The 22,205-nt window shown below is 45.2% G+C and overlaps 1 protein-coding gene across 1 annotated transcript in view; it reads right to left on the minus strand.

Moving 5' to 3' along the window:
* The window catches only part of PRKCG (protein kinase C gamma), a 303,415-nt gene that overhangs the window by 257,257 nt on the left and 23,953 nt on the right, over positions 1-22,205 (minus strand). The window contains exon 2 of the mRNA XM_083162596.1: positions 13,073-13,104. Within this exon, the coding sequence (XP_083018722.1) occupies positions 13,073-13,104 (32 nt within the window). The remainder of the gene's footprint in view (positions 1-13,072; positions 13,105-22,205) is intronic.

Consider the following 22,205-nt stretch of genomic DNA (forward strand, 5'->3'; position numbering starts at 1 on the left):
ACCCTATGAGACTATACATTTATATAACAAAGACATAATCAAGCAAAATCCATTTTAAAATAAATGTATTAAATATTGGCCGGCGGTTCTTTCAAGGTTGTCCTATAGAAGAACCAAGCTGGTGGTAGCTTCCTGACTCACAAAGAGTCATCCTTCAGCACTCGTGGTTGAAGGACTGCCCGTCCCTCTGGGCATTAGGAGACTATGCAGAGTTACATTAACAAACTCAATGAAATACTGTATGAACATTGCAGATTAAAATATACATTATACCCTAATAGCAAACATTGGCTGACATCATTAATATCGCTCCTGTCCATGTCTCCTGATATTACCCAATTCACATTCCTCACAAAGCTGCGCAATTTTTGGAAGAGGATGCTCATCTCCTTTTGAGAAGCACCGAATATTCCCAAATGGCGACAATGTTGCCATAGCTGCGATTTTCTGCTAGAACCTCCAATGGTAGTAAAGTCCAAGGTCATTTTTAGGGTAGTCAAGCTCTAAGTCTGCAAGCACATCCAAATGAGGCACCTTGCCTATGAAAAGATACTTACCACCCATGGGGATCTCTCCCCAGGAAGGCTTGATATTTATGAGGAAACATCAGGTTACAAAAGACATATCTGGAGGCAGGGCTGCCACTAGTAATTTTGGGGCCCGGGACTGACCATCCATCCGCCACCCCCCCCCCCCGCACCCTCATCCCCACCTGCGCCCCCCCCTCCCCGGAACTCACACCAGATGACCTCTCGGTGAAACACACAACACAGGCACAGTGCAGTCTGCAGAGCGCCGAGCCCCTCTGTGTCCTAGGCTCGGCGCTCTGCAGGCTGCACTGTGTATCGTGCATGCCTGGCTGGGGGGACGGCGGGTGGGGGAGGAGGTGTACGGGGTGGGGGTGTCACTGTGGGCAGCTGTCCGAGCCCCTCCAGAGGCCGGGGCCCGGGACAGCTGTACCCACAGCACCCCCCCTGTTGGCGGCCCTGTCTGGAGGATGGTAATTACAGCAATGGTTATACTGTGTCCCTGTCCTGGGTAGGAGAGAGAGGCAGCAACAGCAAAGCATTGGTATACAGTAGGCAGTCCCCATTATGACATCAAACCTCATTCGTGTTCTACAGTCCTTAAAGGGGAAACGCTCAAAATAATCTCGAGTGATGTGTGATGTTTCTATTCCTTCATAATAACACCACATCCTATTATACACCTATCAGGCATGCGCAGAACCTGTTATTATGGGCTGCCGCCACTGGAGCAGCCAGTAGAGGCAACCTAGAGGGAGGGAACACCTCTCAATGGGACTGCCTTGGGTGACTGGCAGGTTGGACTTCCAATAATAAACCACTGCTAGTTAGGTTGTGTCGGTAGAGACAATAAATTAATTTTAAATAAGGTGGGACAATTATCCATTTGACAAAGACATCTAGGGGTACTAATAACAATCAAATTCTGTATATAATTAAATCAGGTTTCAGTTTATATAAGGGATGAAGCAAATACAGTAGATCATGCGCTTTAATAACGTAGGTTGAACTTGATGGACGCAAGTCTTTATTCAGCCTTACTATGTAACTATGTAAATAAGTGCATGCACAAACCACCCAAAATGCGATCGGGCCGAATTTGCCAACGTGAATCAGGCCCTATGTGGGTTGAGAAGAGAAAAACATGAAGTAAGCAAGATCATAGCCTGACCAGAAATCTATTCTCTCAAAAAATTGTTCTTTTGTTTAGATATTTGTTTTAGCAGACTAAGGGGGGTATCCAATACCGAATCACGGCTGTCGGTCCCTCCCGACAGCCATGATCCTGGCCCGTTTGCAGTTTGCCCGACAGCAAATCAGCAGGCAGGATTCAATGTCCCGCCTGCCAATCAGCAAAAAGTGGGCGTGTCTGTGTAAACGGCCATGGATTGTTGATATACGGCTGGGATCGCAACAATCCACGGCCATTATCAGCAGGAAGGGCCCGACAGCTGTTAAAGTCGGGCGCGTTCTGTCGTGATGCCTCTTCAATGTTGTCGGTAAAGATAACATTGAATAAGCACCTGCCGCTATTTACCCCATCAGAAATAGCGGCGGAGGATTGCATACCCCCCTTAACAGCCAGGCAATTCTTCCAATGCTGATGGGATGAGCAGCATAAGACTTAATACATAATCGGCACAGTAACATACAAACATTGTTTTGTTCATGGTCACATTCTGTATGATCTTTGAAAAGAGAAGTTCATTAATCTATTTCTGCTACAAATTCAAGGTTTTCTTACTCTTGGCAGAGAATATAAAACACTGTCTGTCTAGGAATAAAACAAGCTATTATTTCCAAAACTATCTACACATTTATACATATTTGCCGACTCTTCTGGAACCTGTGCTAGACTCCCCAATGTCTCAGGTAGAGCCTAATAACACAACTGGTTCATCCCAGCCCTCATTCTTACCAAGCTTCTTCTCCAGAAAAAAATCAGATACTGTAGTATTCAATTACAGAACTATTTATAAACCAGAGGAAACCTCTATATTCAGTGATATCACCTACTGTAATTATGTTGTGTCCCTAAACAGGCTCCTCCCCCATCTACTGAAGACTCGATAAGCTCAGTCCTGAGTAGAGGCAGGACTGTCAGATGTGGATTGCTGGGGTATCTCTGCAATCCATCTACTGCTGTTGTCATCTCAGGATGCGGACAGCAGAAAATATTTAAATGTAAATTAGCTTTATTTCAATTAAGCATTTTTTTCATTGAGTACTGTATATTAAAAAGTACTTTAAGTGCCAACCACAACAAATATAAATATTTATATGACCCTGACATAGATTAATATAATTTATAAAATGTTCCAATACCACTTTAGTTTATGTAATACAGTAAATAGTAAGGGTGATATTCAATGTCAGGCGCTATTTCCGACAGGGGAAATTGTGCCCACCACCTTCAACGCTGCTGTTTCCGACAGCATTGAAGGCAGATTTCGACAAAACAGATCCATCCAACTTTGAAACCAGTTGGATCTATTTTGTCGGACACGGCCATGGACTGTCCTATTCACGGGCGTTTCTGGACAATCCATGTCCGGTTTGGCCAACACGCCTCCTTTTCACCACTCGACAGATGGAATATTGAATTCCCAAAAAGTACAAAGAAGCAACGCTGGAGTTACAATGAACACAAGTTGGGTTAAATGGAAAAATACCTTTATATATTTCTTGCAAGCTTAAAATGACATTTATACACAATTACATTACACAATTAAACAATAAAACATGAAAACTACTGAATGTAAAAAGATTGGTCTCACTCTATGGTTGGATCAGGATTCGCAGGGGCCACTGCCCAATTTTATGTCAGTCCAGTGGGTAAGTGCACTTAACCATTGAGTTCTCTGCCAAGTGGGAGGGGATTGGTAGGGTAACGGTTCACTGGTCCTCTCTATTGTCGCGGAAATTCGATTGACGCCGCTGGAGGAATCAGTGGGGGGGGGGTGAATTCCGCCTGTCAAGCTGCAGATGAGCTGGCCAAAAAGGCCCTGGATTCTGACTGTTGGGTGTTCCGACAGTCAAAATGCCATATTGAATACCCGCTAAGTCTTCATTCTACAGTTTGTATGAAAAGATTTGCCTCTAGCGCGTTTCATCTCTTTTTCTGAAGATTTCCTTAGAGGTATACTGTATTTGTCTGACCAAAGTTCACAAAACAGACTATGGAGATGTGATAAACTACAAGAAAGGTCTACATGAGAATTAACTGCTCTGCTTTAACTGAAATGCACAAAGCAGTGATAGTTCCTTTTGCCTCATTAAGAGCAGCCAACCCTGCGTCACGTTGTGATTTGCGGATTTCCCAGTGGTAGAAAAGCTTCCCGTTGTAAACTGAATTGCTATGGTTCTCTCAATCATTCCTCTTGTACAGTAAATTTCTGAAAACATAAATCATTTCTACACGTTTTACAATGTGCTATAATACACTCAGGGCCTAATTCAGGATGGCTGACAAAGCAACATTTCTCTCTTATGGGCAATGTAACATGTGCAGAGAGAGTTACATTTGTGTGTTCAAACTGAAATCTAAATTGCAGTGTAAAAATAATGCATCCAGTATTTACTCTGCACAGAACAAAAAATATTTTACCCAAATCTAACTCTCTCTGCAGGTTACATCTGCCCCACCTGCAGTGCAAATGGTTTTGGCAACCTGAATCACCCCCATAATATACATGCTTATCTATTTAGAAATGCCGGCACAGGCTCCATGCTAATGGCTACAGATTTCTTTCAAATTATATTTTTTATATTTGCATTTGACAAAGCGAGCTGCAGAATATGAATATACTAGGTATGCACACTTGAATCAAAAGCTTCGAAAGCTAGTCTGCTACACTGTGATTGCCTCTGTTTCTGTATGTGCGAAAGAGAAAGAGTGTAGTTTCACTCTATGCCAGCAGATGGCAGTGTTTCGGTTACACACAGACATATCATCTATATATAGGTCCGTGAGTCTCCAAAACACTGCCATCTGCTGGCAGAGAGTGAAACTACATCTCTTTCTCACACATGTACAAACACAGAAGGTAGCAGACTAGCTGTCAAAGCTTTTGCTTCGAGCAGGCTTAATAATATATATGGAAGACCTGGGTGTTGGTCTCAGTAATGCACTGAAAATGGGACAGCAACACCTCTAATATACTACTCCTGTAAGTGAGGGGTACAGAGGACAATAATTAGAGTGCGCTCAATTTAAAACTAAAATGAAAAGTACCACCCGGCAATAATAAACACAATAAAAAATATTAACAAGGCTAATATGTCACAATAAAATGTCACAGTCAGTATTTCTTCATATATCCAATATCAGCAACTAATCAAACAAGACGCAGGATCCATTTTGCAGTAAATCCAATTATCCATAAAATACCCAACGCGTTTCGTCTAACGACTTCATCAGGGGTATAGAAAAATAATGGTCATCAAAACAATATAAGAATATCAGAGAATGTTATTTAGCGATAATGACAAGTTCATATAATCAAATTAGGTTAATGAGGTAGAACCTTGACCAGAGCTCTAAAGGTCAAAGACAGATTTCCCCTTCTTTGAAATGGGGCGTCAATCTCAAAATTAGAGGCAGCTACAGTACGAGATGTTGCCTTCGCCACGCCAAACTGAGAATTAATCAAATGAATGCTCGGGTTTAAAAGATATATAAAATGCTAATTAATTTATTAATACAATATACAAAAGTATATTGTATTAATACATTTTTATTTTATATATCTTTAGAACACCAGCATTCATTTTACTTCTCTTAACCTAGTGCATAGGGGCACAATTTATAATCGATCCTTATTATGAGCTAAATAATTAGTCGCCACTCTGCAAGGAGAAAGTTATAGGCCAGAAATGTATCAAATAGAAATTCTATAAGCAAAGGTATAATTAAAATGACCTGTTTGGCACAGGGATTTCTTTTCTATCTTGTGAACATTAGCTATCAGTAGGAAGGATTAGAGTTTCAGATTGCTTTATCCCTGCTCTTTAACTAATCAATAAAGCCTTGACTGTTAGGTAAAATAATACCAACGACAAGAAAGTTCATTTACCAACATTGCCCTCATTTAGCATTAGGAGGAAAACAATTTCTAAGTGATCATACTAGCAGAGGCGTCCATCCTGCACACTACCGCTCCCACGCTCCCTCCCTGCTGCACACTACCGCTCCCACCCTCCCTCCCTGCTGCACACTACCGCTCCCACCCTCCCTCCCTGCTGCACACTACCGCTCCCACCCTCCCTCCCTGCTGCACACTACCGCTCCCACCCTCCCTCCCTGCTGCACACTACCGCTCCCACCCTCCCTCTCTGCTGCACACTACCGCTCCCACCCTCCCTCCCTGCTGCACACTACCGCTCCCACCCTCCCTCCCTGCTGCACACTACCGCTCCCACCCTCCCTCCCTGCTGCACACTACTTGCGGAGTGTTATATAGTATGTCATGGGCATTGCAGTGTGTTATATAGTATGTCATGGGCATTGCGGAGTGATATATAGTATGTCATGGGCATTGCAGTGTGTTATATATAGTATGTCATGGGCATTGCGGCGTGTTATATAGTATGTCATGGGCATTGCAGAGTGTTATATAGTATGTCATGGGCATTGCAGAGTGTTATATAGTATGTCATGGGCATTGCAGAGTGTTATATAGTATGTCATGGGCATTGCAGAGTGTTATATAGTATGTCATGGGCATTGCAGAATGCAGGGCCGTAACTAGGGGGGGGCTGGGGGGTCACGCGCACCGGGCGCTGGAGGCGGGGGGCGCTAGTTAGCAGCGGCAGCAGCGGAGAGCTAGCGCCGCAGACATAGATCTATGTCTGCGGCGCCGCTGCCACATCAAAGATGGCCGCCGCCATCAAACAGACAGACACTAGAGGTGCACTTGACCTCTAGTGTCTGTGATGGACAAAGTGCGCCCAGCGATACGCGCTGGGGCTGGAGTCTGGACCTGCCCTGCCTGTCTCTTCAGCCCTGCCTGTCTCCTCAACTGACCTGCCCTGCCTGTCTCCTCAGCCCTGCCTGTCTCCTCAACTGACCTGCCCTGCCTGTCTCCTCAGCCCTGCCTGTCTCCTCAACTGACCTGCCCTGCCTGTCTCCTTAGCCCTGCCTGTCTCCTCAACTGACCTGCCCTGCCTGTCTCCTCAACTGACCTGCCCTGCCTGTCTCCTCAGCCCTGCCTGTCTCCTCAACTGACCTGCCCTGCCTGTCTCCTCAGCCCTGCCTGTCTCCTCAACTGACCTGCCCTGCCTGTCTCCTCAACTGACCTGCCCTGCCTGTCTCCTCAACTGACCTGCCCTGCCTGTCTCCTCAACTACATCTCCCTCCTCCTGCAGCAGGCACCCCCTTCGCCCTGTCCCTGGATCCACTGGCTACCTGGACACCCTGCAGCTCCCCCAACAAATTGGTGAGTGCCCAGGGATTGACACCCCTGTACTCCCTTCCCCCATGTGTGACTCCTTGTCCCCTGTAACCCCCTTCCTCTGTGTCTGTGACCCTATCTGCCCCAATTTCCCTGGTGTCTGATCCCCTCTTCCCCTTATGTGTGTGTGTTTGACACCTTTTACCCAAATAAAAATGTGTAATGGGCATTACGGTGTGTGCTATAAATTGTAATGGGCATTACAGCATGTGATATTATGTGTAGTGGGCATTACGGTCAGTGGCATTATGTGTAATGGGCATTACAGCATGTAATATTATGTGTAAGGGGCATTGCAGTGTGTAATATTATGCGTAATGGGCATTATCGTGTGTGGCATATGTAATGAGCATTACGGTGTGTCATTATGTATAATGGGCATCACAGTGTTTGGTATAATGTGTACTGGGCATTACGGTTTGTGGTGTAATGTGCTCTGGGCATTACGGTTTGTGGTGTAATGTGTACTGGGCATTACGGTGTGTTCTATAATGTGAATTGATACTACTATGTGACCACACCACTCCACCCCCCCCCCCCAAAAAAAAATGCCCTAAATTTTTAGCGCGCGCCTTCGGCGCGCACTGTCCCTGCTTGATGTCCCTCTTTTGCTGTCTATAAGCACACATAAATGGCTTCTGATTAATGTGTACTGGGCATTACGGTGCGTTCTAAATTGTGAATTGATACTACTATGTGACCACACCACTCCCTTCCCCCCAAAAAAATGCCATAAATTTTTAACGCGCGCCTTCGGCGCGCACTGCCCCTGTTTAATGTCCCCCTTCTGCTGTCTATAAGCACACATAAATGGCTTCTGATTAATGTTTTTCTTTCTGTGCAAAACCAAATGCCAAATGTGTGCCTGCTTCTGAAAAAAAAAAAAAAATATAAATATATATATTTAATTTTTTTTTGGGGGGGGGGGGGGGGGCACTAAATGTATGTCTTGCCCCGGGCACCAGAAACCCTAGTTTCGGCCCTGCAGAATGTTATATAGTATGTCATGGGCATTGCAGAGTGTTATATAGTATGTCATGGGCATTGCAGAGTGTTATATAGTATGTCATGGGCATTGCAGAGTGTTATATAGTATGTCATGGGCATTGCGGAGTGTTATATAGTATGTCATGGGCATTGCGGAGTGTTATATAGTATGTCATGGGCATTACGGTGTGTTATATAGTATGTCATGGGCATTGCAGAGTGTTATATAGTATGTCATGGGCATTGCAGAGTGTTATATAGTATGTCATGGGCATTGCAGAGTGTTATATAGTATGTCATGGGCATTGCAGAGTGTTATATAGTATGTCATGGGCATTGCAGAGTGTTATATAGTATGTGTTCAAGCCGGAGCTCACACAGAAATCCACAAAGCTGTTAGCCCATGGCGCCGGGAACTTATCCTGAACTCTACCGGTTAACGTGTGGCTGTGGTTAATTTAACCCGCAAGGAAAAGGGACTGTGAATAAATATCCCTAGATGTTAAAGCCCAAGGCTCCTACCCTTTTCCAGTACAAAGCCCTAAGCACATTCCATACCTCCCAACATCTGTAGTCCTGGAAACGGGACACTTGCGTGGCGTGGCCTATGAAAAGGGGCGTGGCCTCACATGTTGATGTGAACACAGGCCCCATTTTCCACCCTTCTGCAGCCCTGAATAGATTCTGTGCGCATAGTGTCTATTTCATTCAGGCTGGAGGGAACTCCCAAGTGCCCCTCTTCCACGGGACACTGGGCGGGACGCAAGAACATCCCCAAAAATTGGGACATTCCTGCAGACATCAGGACAGTTGGGAAGCATGCACATTCTATGATAGGGAAGATTTTTTTTTTTAAATAACCACTTATCGGTATGACCTTTCAGCTCCAATCACATGCAATATGCAATCCAATCTAATACCGATCACATCACCAAGCTCCACGGCTGCCCATTTCATTGAGGAAGTAGATGGGATCCAGGAGGCTGGTCTAAACTGCAAGGGGTCTGGTCATCAATAACTTAGGAGAGCAGGCAAGTATTACTTATTATATTTAATACTAGTTAATAGCCTGTCAAAATGACGGTTTCTGCAATGAACTTTCAATTTGAGCTGTGACAGTTTTTAACCCACAAACTCTCCACCTCACCCCGCCCCCAGTCCCTATCTGCTCCTACCTGTAATCTGTCTTCACAGCTCCCTCTGTCCATATTGAAACCAATCAGTGTCCCTGCAAAAATAGCTTTCACTTTCTGTTGTGACATCTTTTAGCACAAAGTGGTAATGCAGACCGTCGAGTTGCCTCTTGTGGTCAGTGGTGGTACTTCCCCTCATAAAGTTGGAGTGGTTAGCCTTTTATTAATATAGCTATAAGTACAAATAACCTTTTGCTTTCAATCCCTCAGACAGTATTTATCAATTTGCCCTAATTTTAAAACTCTGCTCTTATGGGGTGACACATTAGGAATGAAGGAACCCTAATGGGGCCTACACACTGGGAGATGTTTGCTCAGCAATGCTTGATCACTCAGAATGCTTAGCAAGATCTCTTATCACACAGCGTTGCACAGCGATGTGTGCTGAGTGATCTGTCAGCGCCAGTGTTCGCCGGTGTTTCTTAATTGCCCGGCAATAGCGATGCACAGGCCCGCGCATCGCTATCGCCATGGCCCCGACACAATTGGGGATGTAGGGGCATTTTTTAAAGTGATCTAGACAAATTAAGTCAGGTTGCTTACAAGATGCCCTTAAATCGCTACTTGTGTAGGACCCATAACAGTCCAAGTTTTCAATATGTCCATGCTTAAGCACATGTAGCTCAATTAGTACCTTAGTTAATTTGCTTTAACTATAAAGTATGGACATCTTTAAAAACCAGGACTGTTAGGATGCTTTGAAGACAGATGTCGAGCGTAGCCCAACGGCTGCCTAGCGTAGTCAGCGTAGTGTCCCCACGGCAGCCCTGCGTAGTCAGCGTAGTGTCCCCACGGCAGCCCTGCGTAGTGAGCATAGTGTCCCCACGAGCTGCAGCTCTGTCCCCGGTGTCCCTGGCAAGCCTAGTGAGCGCCTCTCACACAGCGCTGGTAACCGCCAGATCCCCTGCACTGGTGGATGCTGGCAGGGAGGCGATTATGCGGGCACCGGTGGAGAGGCGCTCCCTCTGCCTGAGAGGCACGAGCGTCTCAGACGCTTGTGCGTCTCAGTAATTTTTGCAGCAGGGTACGGCAACCCTGCCCATGTCCTCTTCAGGGAGACAGACAGGGTTAAGGGTTCGGTAGCATGTGTGTCTTGTGCACAAAGGGGGGGGGGGGTGCAGTGCGCAAGTTCGTCTCATGCACAATAAAGGACGCATTTGCCAGTGCTCCATGTTACATACTGGCAAATGCTTCCATTTCAAACCCCCATTATCCATGTCAGCCCGAAGCGTGGCGAGCGGACGTGGTACGCTTCCTCCCGACCTGTTCATACCCCCACTATCCACATCAGCGTGGAGTTGATTTTAGAAGGTGTGGCGAGTGCAGTGAGCCCCGCGGGGGGATGCGGAATACAAGTCAAGTAATACGCGTGCGCTCGCCATACTTTATAATATCAACTCCCTCGCCACGCTTCGGGCTGACGTGGATAGTGGGGGTGTTTCAGTAACACAATCACACCTGTCATGTCAGGCAGGTTAAAAATTATCAATGGTTTCCACACAATGTAATAAGCGCTCACACAATGCTGACTGACTACGTTAACTGTGTAATGCTGACTGACTAAGCTAACTACGTAAGATCCGGCTAGCTGCGAACGTACTGACTACGCTGGCTGCGGGAACACAACGCTGATATTGACAGGGACGCTACCCTGAGTACGTAACTGGCGCCATGATAATACACAAGTACCTAAGCATTCGCTGTGATTTTCAATTGAATTTGCAGACAGTAAACCAAGTAGAACTTAGGCCTAGCTCTCAGCTCCATACTGTTCCATATTTACGTGATATAAAGGGGAAATGGATGAAACTTTCTAAAGAGAGGAGATATGTAGACGTTTCCTTTAGCAACTAACCAACTTCTATATATCAAGTACATTATGAAAAATCTAAGTTTAAGCTAATTGGTTGCTATGGGTAACTACTCCACTTGTCCACTTTTACACTCATACACCTGCCCCTGATATTTCAAATCATCAACTGTCAAAACCATGACAGAGAGATTAGTATAGATTGTCTACCAGTATAGAGAGTAATGTGCACAGATTAAACAGATTGATGTCTGGTGGCACATTGCGAGAAATTGTATTATCCTCATGGATAATTCCATAGATGGTGAATTAAAAGTGTATAGTGCATGCAGGAGCACTAAAGGAATAAAATAAGCAACATAAGCGCATAGAAATAGCTAGAACAGAGGACATATACTGTATAGGGCATATGTATTAATGCGTGGAGAGAGAAATGTAGAGAGATAAAATAAGAGATAAAATACTAAAGCTCAGTGTCCCATTTTCATCAGCGACCAGAGATGCCGGGGAAGCCTCTGATCGCAGGATCATGCTCCTTTGACCAGCGACCACCCCAGGGCTGGTCGCGGGACCATGCACCCGGCGACACACGGGGATATGGTTGCTTAGCGACCATATCCCCGGCGATATAGGCTAGAATCGCCCCCGTGGGGCTTAAAACATCCTGTAAGTGACAGTAGCTAATTGCTTATTTCTTTATCTTTCTCCAATTTGTTCTGTCCAAGGGTTAAGGTGCCCATACAGTAGTCCGATTTGACCGCGTTCTTACCTGATTCTGACAGTTTGGGCCAAGAATTCGGGTCAAAAGTGTCCAAATTGGATGTGTTTGGAATCCAATCCAATGCACAGTCCCAGACAGCAGGAGACTGGGTCACATGCGATACATCACATGACAAAGGATGGAGTCGCATGCGATCCTGCCCCTCGGGAAGGTCCAAGCGGGATCAACTGGCCTCAAACTGCTGCAATTTTTCCCTGTAGTGTATGGCAACCTTTAGTACATCTCCCTGAAAGAATTGATGCATATATGCCCCATGACCTGATAAATGGCCCCAAACAGAGGCGTAACTCTGGGGTCACCTGCTGCCGGGCTCCTACTCACAAGGGGGCACCTCTCCTCCCCTGTGAGTTTGAATCAGTTCATTGAAAGCCGTTAATATCGCTTCTGTGGCTGACCCCCCTTCCTAGCAGGACAATAGAGATCACACTCTCTTTATCCTAAACAATTTTTGCGTAAGTGTCGCAGCCTATATTAGAACCCATGACCTGTTCCACTAGGAGCAGATACTTATACATAATTAGAATCTGCACGTTTACTGTGTAGGAGCAAATACAGATGGAGTGTCTTTCAGTCAGCACCGGGGCTCGGCAGAAGGCCCCCGCTGGCGAGCGCCGGCGGAGATTCGCTTCATCTAACTGGAATGCGTGAGCTTCTCTCACGCACGTACGTCCCAGTTTCCGGGCAGCGGGGGACACGAACCCTGCCATTCTCCGCATCAGGGAGATGGACAGGGTTAGGGGAGGTGCGTGGAGGTGGCGGCAATCGACGGAGAGCTCCGTCGGAAGGGGACGCACGAGCATCTGGTCCATGCACAAACCATTCCAGGGGCTGGTGGTTGGCGATCCGACTGCCAGCCCACCTGCTGAATGAGCCTATCTCCATCTGTAGCTCTATCAGTAAGGTGTCTGCCTCCAGTGAGACAGATCACGAGTTCTAATCCTCTGTATGGCTGCTAAACAGTGTATTTTTTTTTTAATAATTCATAATGTAAATGAATACGGTTCAATGTAACAAGATTTATAGATTTTTTTTGGGGTGGGACCAATATTTATCTTTCCCCAGGGCAACAGGCACAAACTTACAGTATGCCTCTGGACCCAAATAAATGACATATTGCCAGCAAATGCCAAATTACATTGTTATATAATATTGAAGTGTATTGAACTGAGAATTAACTGAAGCAACAATAAAAGTCAATTTAAATAAAATTGATAATTGTCATCACAACGAGCTAGAAAAATAGCAGAGGGAATCCTCTTCCGAGAATGTGAGGAAGAGATAACGCACAAACAAAGCAATGAAGAATAAAATACATATCTTACCCTGGCACTGGAATCCTTGTTTTCCAATTCCCCTGCGGAAGCAAAAGAACAAACAGGAATTAGTATAAGAATGTGGAATGTGAACACTATCGATTTTTCTGTATTGAACTTTCCAGAATCCCACTAGAATAATATATTTTACTTGTAACATGCAGAGTGTGAAGTAAAGCGGTAACTAAAACAATGTATAAAATATACATAAAATCAAACATTTATGTTTATATATATAATGTAAATTATATAAATAATGGATAGAAAACAGATTGGTTGCAAAGATATTGGCCAGAGTCATGCAATAACATGACAAAAAAGTACAGTTCTTACAGTCTTTGAAATCATTGACCTATAAAAACTTGAATTTTCTTTTTTTTTAATTTTACCCCTTGATTTATATAGCAGTTATTTAAAAAAAAATTGAACCCTTTCTCAATTGTTGTCCACACAGCAATAAAGCATTTACATTTTTTGTTAGTTTTAAGATTTTGAATTGTAAGGCAGTGGTTTCCAAACCGGCTGGCTGTGCGGCCACAGTGTGGTAACTGCGTTGCTGTGGCCAGAATTTGTTTTGTGCATGTGGGGCAATGGGTTGGGTCAATAGGCCTTATTCAGACCTGAATGCTGCTGTGTGTTTTTGAAAAGCCCTTCGATCAAATAGTTGCCGGCCAGCTGCAAATCCATACTCAACTCACTCATCATCTAATGATTTTTCCAGTGTGTGCAGTCTGTGCATAACCGTGAGCCTTCCTGACCCAGCCAGAAAATGGCGGCTTCTTGCCAGCCAAGGTGCAGGAAAACTGCGATTAGATACTTTTTAGTGTTTTTGTCGCTGTTTGTGCGCTATGATCCGTACACATGTGCAGTTGTTATTTCATAAAGAGAAGGGGGTGACTCATCTCAACCTTGGGGTTTAAAATGCTCTCAGGTTTACAAGTCAGCCTTATTAAACAGAGATAACAACAGGTCCTGGAAGGAAAAGGGAGGGGTGGGGGATTCCCTGGAACATTCCCTCATGGTAGCTCACCCCTTACACAAAAAAAAATGTCTGTAAAAAAGAATTAAGCTGGGTACCCAACTTACTGGACACCAGTGTACAATGTATTAGCTTTGATTGTCATGTTACAAAATAGAATAGAACTAGACCACACCATTCATTTCAATAAGAAATCATGTTTCTCAGGGAAACCTCCGAATGACATGTAACATCTCCTGTTGTCAGTTTGGATGTGCAGCGTTTCATTCCTTGGTTCAGTTTTCATTGCCAATGACAGGAAAATGTTGTTTTGTTGCTGTGTACTGTGTTTCTAAATCTTGCCTGAAATATCAAATCTATGCAATTCCGGGCTTCCTTTTTTTTTTTTTTAAATGCCACAACTCCTATTTTGAGATTTCCAAAGTATTGTTTGAGGTGTATCCCAACAAAAATAGTGCCACTTTATTGGAGACTTCCACTCAGAGGTGGAATTTAAGGTACTTGTGCCGTGAAACTACACGGGTACCGAATTTAATATATGGGCGTTGTGTAGGTTTAAAAGTCATAAGCCCTGTACACAGTGAGCGATCTCCACCGCCATCGATGGCAACAGGGACCAGGCATCAACAAGTACATCGACACTTGTTGATGCCAACAAGAACGAGCAATGGAGCAGGTGGGGGGTGGGGGTTTCAGGGGCCTTAGTTTACAATCCTCTTTCTCGTCTGTACATTCACAGACAACAGAGACAGCATGCATCGGCTGTCGGGCAGGGCATACTACACACACTGGCTGATATAGCGAGCGATACCTTCCCTTACATTCTCTATATTTGAAGTCCATGCCATATGCCTCTTCCAATCTGTTCAACTTTGACCCCTGGCACCCCTTTAAATTTCTTGACAACATTCCATCCATTATTTTAGGTTATTTACACATTCATATCAATAACCCAATAGCCCCTGACCCTTGGTTTCTCCTAGTGGACCTCCTTGCCCTCCCATGTTAATGGGAGATTATTTGATCTTGTCTTCACTCACCGTTGTGATATTTCTAATTTATCCAACTGCCCATTCCCTTCTCTGACCACCACCTGCTCTCATTAAACTTCTTTTTCTGCCTCTCCATCTCTAAATCCTAAGGCTACCATCACTAAGTGTAACATGGAGGCTATAGACACCACCTCCGTATTCTACTCACTTCTCTCTCTCCGTCTCTTGCCCTGAACAAGCGGCTTCCCTATACAAATCATTCCTTACCTCTGCTCTCACAGACCACTATTCACCCTCATAGATTAACACCTCAACCCTTGCACACCAAATGCACCAGATATCTGCAATAATGCTCACATACCGCTGAGCAACACTGGAGGAAATCATGCTCGAAGGCAGATTTCCTTCACTTCAAACGTATGCGCTCATCCTTCAGTGGAATTCAACTAGCCCAAAATTATGATTTAGGGAAATTTACTAACAAGGCCAATTACGACCGATGTACAAACAGGTACAAACGGTATTGGCCGTAATCGTCTTAAAGTAGAACTGGAGAATACGGAAAACGTTACACACACTTATCCGATGTGGGACGATTTCACGGATCCCGACAGATTGGACAGAGAAATGGTCCCAAATCGTATGTTTTTGACATTGCACCTGACCCGAGTACTCCTGTGCGCATCGGGTCGACCATACAGATTGAACCTGCTGCAGGTTCAGTCTGACGGATTGGACCCATCAGTGGCACATCGCAGGTGCTTTTTATCAAGGGTGCCTATGTGAAGGGATGGGCAACGGCGGGGTCTGGGCTGCGCTGAGTGCCCGGGGGGGTCTGGGTGTAGCATCTCGGCAGGGCAGCCAGTCCGCAGTGTCTGGGAAGTGCTGAACAGACCTGCGGGGGCAGAATTAGTATTAGGCCGGCCACTGATTGGCTGAGAGAGAAAGCACTCTTAGCCAATCAGCGCTAAGCTCAGCACATCCCAGATATTGTCGACTGCTTTCCCACCATGACCTTGCAACCCCCACCCCCCTGGTCGCTCAGTGTAGTCCGGACCCCACAGCTGCCCAGGTTTTTTTTATTTTTGAATTACTCTCCCCGCAGCTCCCCAGGAATTTACATGATCTAAATCACATGCGATTTATCCATGTAAAAAAAAGTCACATCAAATACCAAATTGTTAGCGAGCTCTCCCGGGGAGATCCCACGGGAGCTCAGAGGAGATTAAGTCAGACTAGTGTATGGGGGCCTTTGGCTACAGTATTCTCCGGATTCGTATTTTCCAATGTCAATGTCATTGCCACCGAGTTGTCTGGCAGCCAAAAATGGACGAGGCTTGAAGCATCGCACAGACCATTTAGACAAATGCAATGCTTCTATGTAAAAAAAAAAATATATAAAATATATATATATATATGTTGTAGATAGAAAGGTGGCACTCGTAGACTGTTGTAAAATACTTTTATATAACCATCAAAAGATGTGCAGGATAAACCAAAGTGTCGGGGATACGCCCCGTTTTCAAGGTGCAGAGTATTAGACTTGTAACACTCTGCACCTTGAAAACGGGGAGTATCCCCGAAACGTTCGTTTATCCTGCACATCTTTTGATGTTTACATAAAAGTCTTTTACAACAGTCTACGAGTGCCACCTTTCTATCTTCAACCTATTACCATCTATGGGAAGGCACCGTATTAACTACCATTTTGTGGAACTGAGTGTCGCCCCCCCCCCCCCCCCCTGGATCTATATACAGTATACAGTAGAGAATTAATCAAATTCAAAAACAACAAGAAATCCACAGTAGATCAAGACTACGAGGAGAACCGTGTCTACAGGTGGCTGTACGGTGGGAATTCACAGAGACCAGATCGCACGTTTAACAAAAACCGCCGGCCCTGGCACAGGAAGGATACCCAATCGGGCCCTGACATGACAAGCAGCGATAGCGACTTTGTGGTCTCTGAGACAGATGAAGCGAGTGGCCCTAGTGGGATCCCTTTAGGTGGACGCAAGGCTCCAAAAAGCCGAGGGGGCCAGAATCAGTGAGATCCGCAAAGCCGCAACACTAGCGGCAACCAAACTGAAGGTTTGATTTTCAACCTTTCGAATAGGGAATTGACAGCTGATGAAAAGAAGGTTCTCAATCTAGGGCTGAGCTTTGTGCCCAGCAATAGACATGATGAATTTAATTGGAGATTGAACTTGCACAAATTTTCCCGTAAGTTACGGTTGAAAGAGTATTACCAACACAGCGACATAAAAACTCCTGAGACCATCTTTACACCATTTCTCAGCTGCAAATCCACTTCCAACTTTGACCCTGTCTCTCTAAATGGGTCAATTAAGACCTTCTCACAACTCATGGATGATTCTGTGAACCGTTACCTGGCAACACCGCAGAAAATACCACCCAATTTAACAAAACAAGAATCTATGGCCATCCGATCACTAGAAGCAGATGAGTCCATTATAATATGCCCCGCGGACAAAGGCGGGGCGGTTGTTATACAGAGCATTGAAGATTATAGAGCAGAAATCCTGCGGCAGCTACCGGATCCTAAGGTATACAGCAAATTGGGCAGTGACCCGACAGTCAGATTCCAACGGGAACTGTTCGCTGTCCTTGATAAGGCCCACAAAGAAGGTAAACTACCAGCGAAGGTAGTGTAGGCAGTGCGGGTGCTACATCCAAGGGTACCCGTACTGTATACCTTGCCTAAAATACATAAGGATGCCACTAGACCGCCGGGGAGGCCGATTGTGTCGGCAAAAGACTCTTTGCTTCAACCCACCTCACAGCTACTAGATAGCATATTGCAGCCACTTCTTTTAAATCAAGCTACATTTCTGAAGGACACGACTTCTTGCCTAAATAAAATACGGGACATCAATCATATACCTCCAGGAACCCTTCTTTGTAGTCTAGACGTGTGCAGTCTGTACACGTCTATTCCTCACGAAGGGGGGTTATTGGCTATGAAGAACTTTCTCGCTGAGAACTTGGATAACTCCGCCTTCGACCATAATTTATTCCTTACACTATTGGAATTGATAAAAAATAGGTGGTTTTAATCAGGAATTGGGCGCTCTCCTTACGGACTCTTCATAATGACTTAGAAGTTTCAAATAATGGGGGATATAAAGAATGTATATATACTCCCCTCTAATTATATATCCAATAATAAAGATAAAATTTGTGTTCACTTTTTGGCAGTTTTATAGTTTGTATGCCTTCAGCGTACCCAGACTCACTCGAAACAAATATATGGTACACTTATCAAGGTTTCTTTTGAGGGTGAATAGCGTACCCGTACTCCCGGTATGATTGTTGGATCAAAACACATCAAGGTATCTTTTTCCAGCGTTTTGAAGTAGAAAGACTCTGCTTCTCTGGGAGCTAGGACACTAGTACAGGACCAACATGTTTCGAGACATCTGTCTCTTCCTCAGGCTCCTGATAAGTGTACCATATATTTGTTTCGAGTGAGTCTGGGTACGCTCAAGGCATACAAACTATAAAACTGCCAAAAAGTGAACACAAATTTTATCTTTATTATTGGTACTGATTCACACATTGGTTTCCCTTATATCCTTCCTTTTTCATATCCACATCGGAGGATCCGAGGGAACTGACATCTGGAGGAAAGAGAAGTTGAAAACTACATTAGAGGGGAGTATATATACATTCTTTATATCCCCCATTATTTGAAACTTCTAAGTCGTTATGAAGAGTCCGTAAGGAGAGCGCCCAATTCCTGATTAAAACCACCTATTTTTTATCCATTCCAACAGGGATAAGGGAAATATCCCATTTTTCAGGATAGGCGAACCCCTGCAATATTAGCGCTAATAGATTCTCCCAAAAAACCCTATCTTTTGTCCAGTACTATTGGAATTGACTTTGAGTAGAAATAATTTTCTCTTCGATGGGGAGTTCTATAACCAGCATAGGGGGTGTGCCATGGGATCGTCTGTGGCACCCTCCTATGCGAATGTGTATATGTTTTCAGTTGAATTTGCTTTATTCCTCTCTGACCCGTCCACTAGGGGACACATTTTGATGAACACAAGGTACATTGACGACGTGTTCCTGATGTGGACGGGCGGAGAGGAGCGTTTTTTTACAACTCATGGCCGCCACGAATTCTAATAGGCCGTTCATCAAATTTACCTATGCCTATAGTAGGGAGTGCCTACACTTCTTGGACGTGGCAGTTCAAGTACAGGATGGCATACTACACACGGAGGTATACAGTAAGCCAACATACCGCAACACTCTGTTGCGATCCTCCAGTTATCATCCTGCACCCCTCAAGAAGGGCTTACCACGCTCACAAATGATCCGGGTGGCAAGGATCACCAGCAACCCGGATCACAGATCCGAAGGTCTGGATGCGGTCGGATGCGGTCGTTGCCAAATTCAGAGACGTGAGCTGTTGAAAGCCAAACAGGAGGTGATGTCAATGTCCAGAGAAGAGTTACTGAAACCTTCTCAGAGAAATAAAGACAAAGTCATCCCCTTAGTATGTCACTATTCCACTGTACATCCAATTGTCCAACGGGCGACCAAGGCCCTTTGGCCTATAGTTAGTACAGATAAGGACCTGCCTGTCTTCAAAGACAAATGCCCTATCCTGGCCTTCACTAGAGGCAGGAATCTTAGGGACAGATTAGTGAGATCTGACATCACTGGATTGGGACAAGGTGTCCCACCTAACACCACTTTAAAACCACCTGGATGATATAGCTGTAACAACTGTATAACTTGTAAATTTTTAATCTCATGCAAATCCTTCAAACATCCACATGGCCCTAAAAGATATGATGTCAGGTTTGTGCTTTCCTGTAACACCACTCATGTGGTCTACATTATTATCTGCCCGTGTGGCCTACATTATGTAGGCCAGACGATGTGCAAATTTAAACAACGAATGGCAGGACACAGGTCCTCTATTGGTCTAGCACTGGGAGGTCGGGAAATCGATCAACCAGTGGCTAGACATTTTAAAGAGGCAGGCCATGCCCTGGAATCCCTGCGCTACTTAATGATTGATCACGTACCCAAATCTTTGAGGGGGGGGGGTGATCGAGCCAAGGTGCTCCTAAAGAAAGAGTCCCAGTGGATCATCCGCCTAGGGACTACCAGCCTTGGCGGACTTAACGAAAAAATCAATTGGAAGAGCCTCATATAAAACAGGGAGTCCTTAGGGACTTTTTCCCTAGACTATGTGGCTGGTGTAATGCGCTATCATAATAGAGTTTTTGCAATTTAAATTTTCCCCTGTATCTTGATCAGATTGAACATGGGGGCTATACATTAGTTACACTTATGTATTTTTCCTGTGGTATACCTGTTGTTTTATACTTATATTATTTGTATTTTTTCTTTTTCTTAATTTTTTTCTTTTTCTTGCCTTTTTTATCACGTGGCTTTGTTATCTTATAATGTTGATTGCTATCATGTTGGGGGTCTTTTTAGGATTCTTCTAACACATATAGGGGTAGAGGCTCTGGGTAATTGCTCAGATCCCTTACTCCTGGTGTCATAATGTAATGTGAGTATATGTTTATTTTCAGGGACCAAGTCTGCAGTACCGACGCTATTCCAGGAGGTGCCAGCATCACTGAACTGGTAAGCCCAGACTGAACCACGTGGTGGAACGCAGGAGCAAGGAGGTTTGGAACGCAGGAGAGTGCGCTCCGACTTCCGGGAGCCGCAATCCCGGAAGTGAGGTTTGTGGAGCTTACGGTGGTGTGAATGGCGGCACCGGACGGCGTGGGGACAGACGCACGTCCTGGGGGTACTTATGTTGGTAAGTGTACTCTGTAATCTTGCTTCTCTCCTGTGTATTTGCCCTGAGGACGGGGGACACCCCGAAAGCGCTAGGCGCTATAATACACATGTTTTTTATTGCAAGTTCTTGTTGAGACTTTATTTCTGAGTGCCGCCCTCCTCCTGGATTGTATATATATATATATATATATATATATATATATATATATATAAGGGATTGGGTAACAGGGCGGCACTCCAATCATTTAAACAGTAGAATTCGGTGCCTGGTCCATAATAGTAACACAGTACACTTACCCCCCCACTGCGGAAGGAGTCCAAACCGGCACACGAGTAGTGAAGAAAAAAGATGTGGTTTATTCCATAAGTACAAGAGTTATAACAGGGGTCCCGACAGCTGTTTCAACTGGGTCCTGCCCCTGATGAAGACTGGTAGGACCCAGTTGAAACAGCTGTCAGGACCTCTGTTATAACTCTTGTACTTATGGAATAAACCACATCTTTTTTCTTCACTACTTGTGTGCCGGTTTGGACTCCTTCCTCAGTGGGGGGGTAAGTGTACTATATATATATATATATATATATATATATATATTATATATATATATAATATTTGGCTACATCTGTCACTCAAAGTGTGTGAGTGTGTGTATAACAGGAGGGACACATTGCTCTGTTTCTGGACTTCTCCCTTAATTAATGATTGCCAACACCTGTGTTGAAGCACCTTTCTAATCAATTAATAACATGTGTGAAACAGGTGATGGCAATCATACATTATGAGGGAAGTCCAGAAACAGAGCAATGTGTCCCTCCTGGAGAGGGTCATGTTGGGAGGTATGTGACTGACTCACATGACAGAGAACAAGCCCAGTAAGCCCACAGTGCCAGACATCCTCTGCCTCCCCATGTTGCCCAGCAAAGACACTGCACCAGGTGAGCGCCCCCCGCCGTCCCACCCACTATTCGCGCCCCCCTGTGACCCCCCTCCCGCAATTCGCGGCACCCCCCCTCCCGCGACTCGCGGCAAAACACCCCCCCCATGATTCGCGACAAACCCCCCCCCGCGCGATTTGCGGCACCCCCCCCCCCGTGCAATTCGCGGCCCCACCCTGTGACCCTCCCCTCCCGCGATTCACCGCCAACCCCCCCTCCCACGATTTGCGGCAACCCCGGTGACCCACCCCTCCCGCGATTCACGGCAACCCCCTGCGCCCTCCCTCCTGCAATTCACTGCAACCCCCCGCGCCCCCTCTCCCGCGATTCGCGGCACCCAATCCCCGCGACCCCACCTCCTGCAATTCACGGCACCCCCTACAACCCCCCCTCCCGCAATTCGCAACCCCCCTTGAGCGATTCACGCCCCACTCCT

Source organism: Crinia signifera, chromosome 19 (assembly GCF_055691185.1).
Source record: "Crinia signifera chromosome 19, ASM5569118v1, whole genome shotgun sequence".
NCBI lineage: Eukaryota > Metazoa > Chordata > Amphibia > Anura > Myobatrachidae > Crinia > Crinia signifera.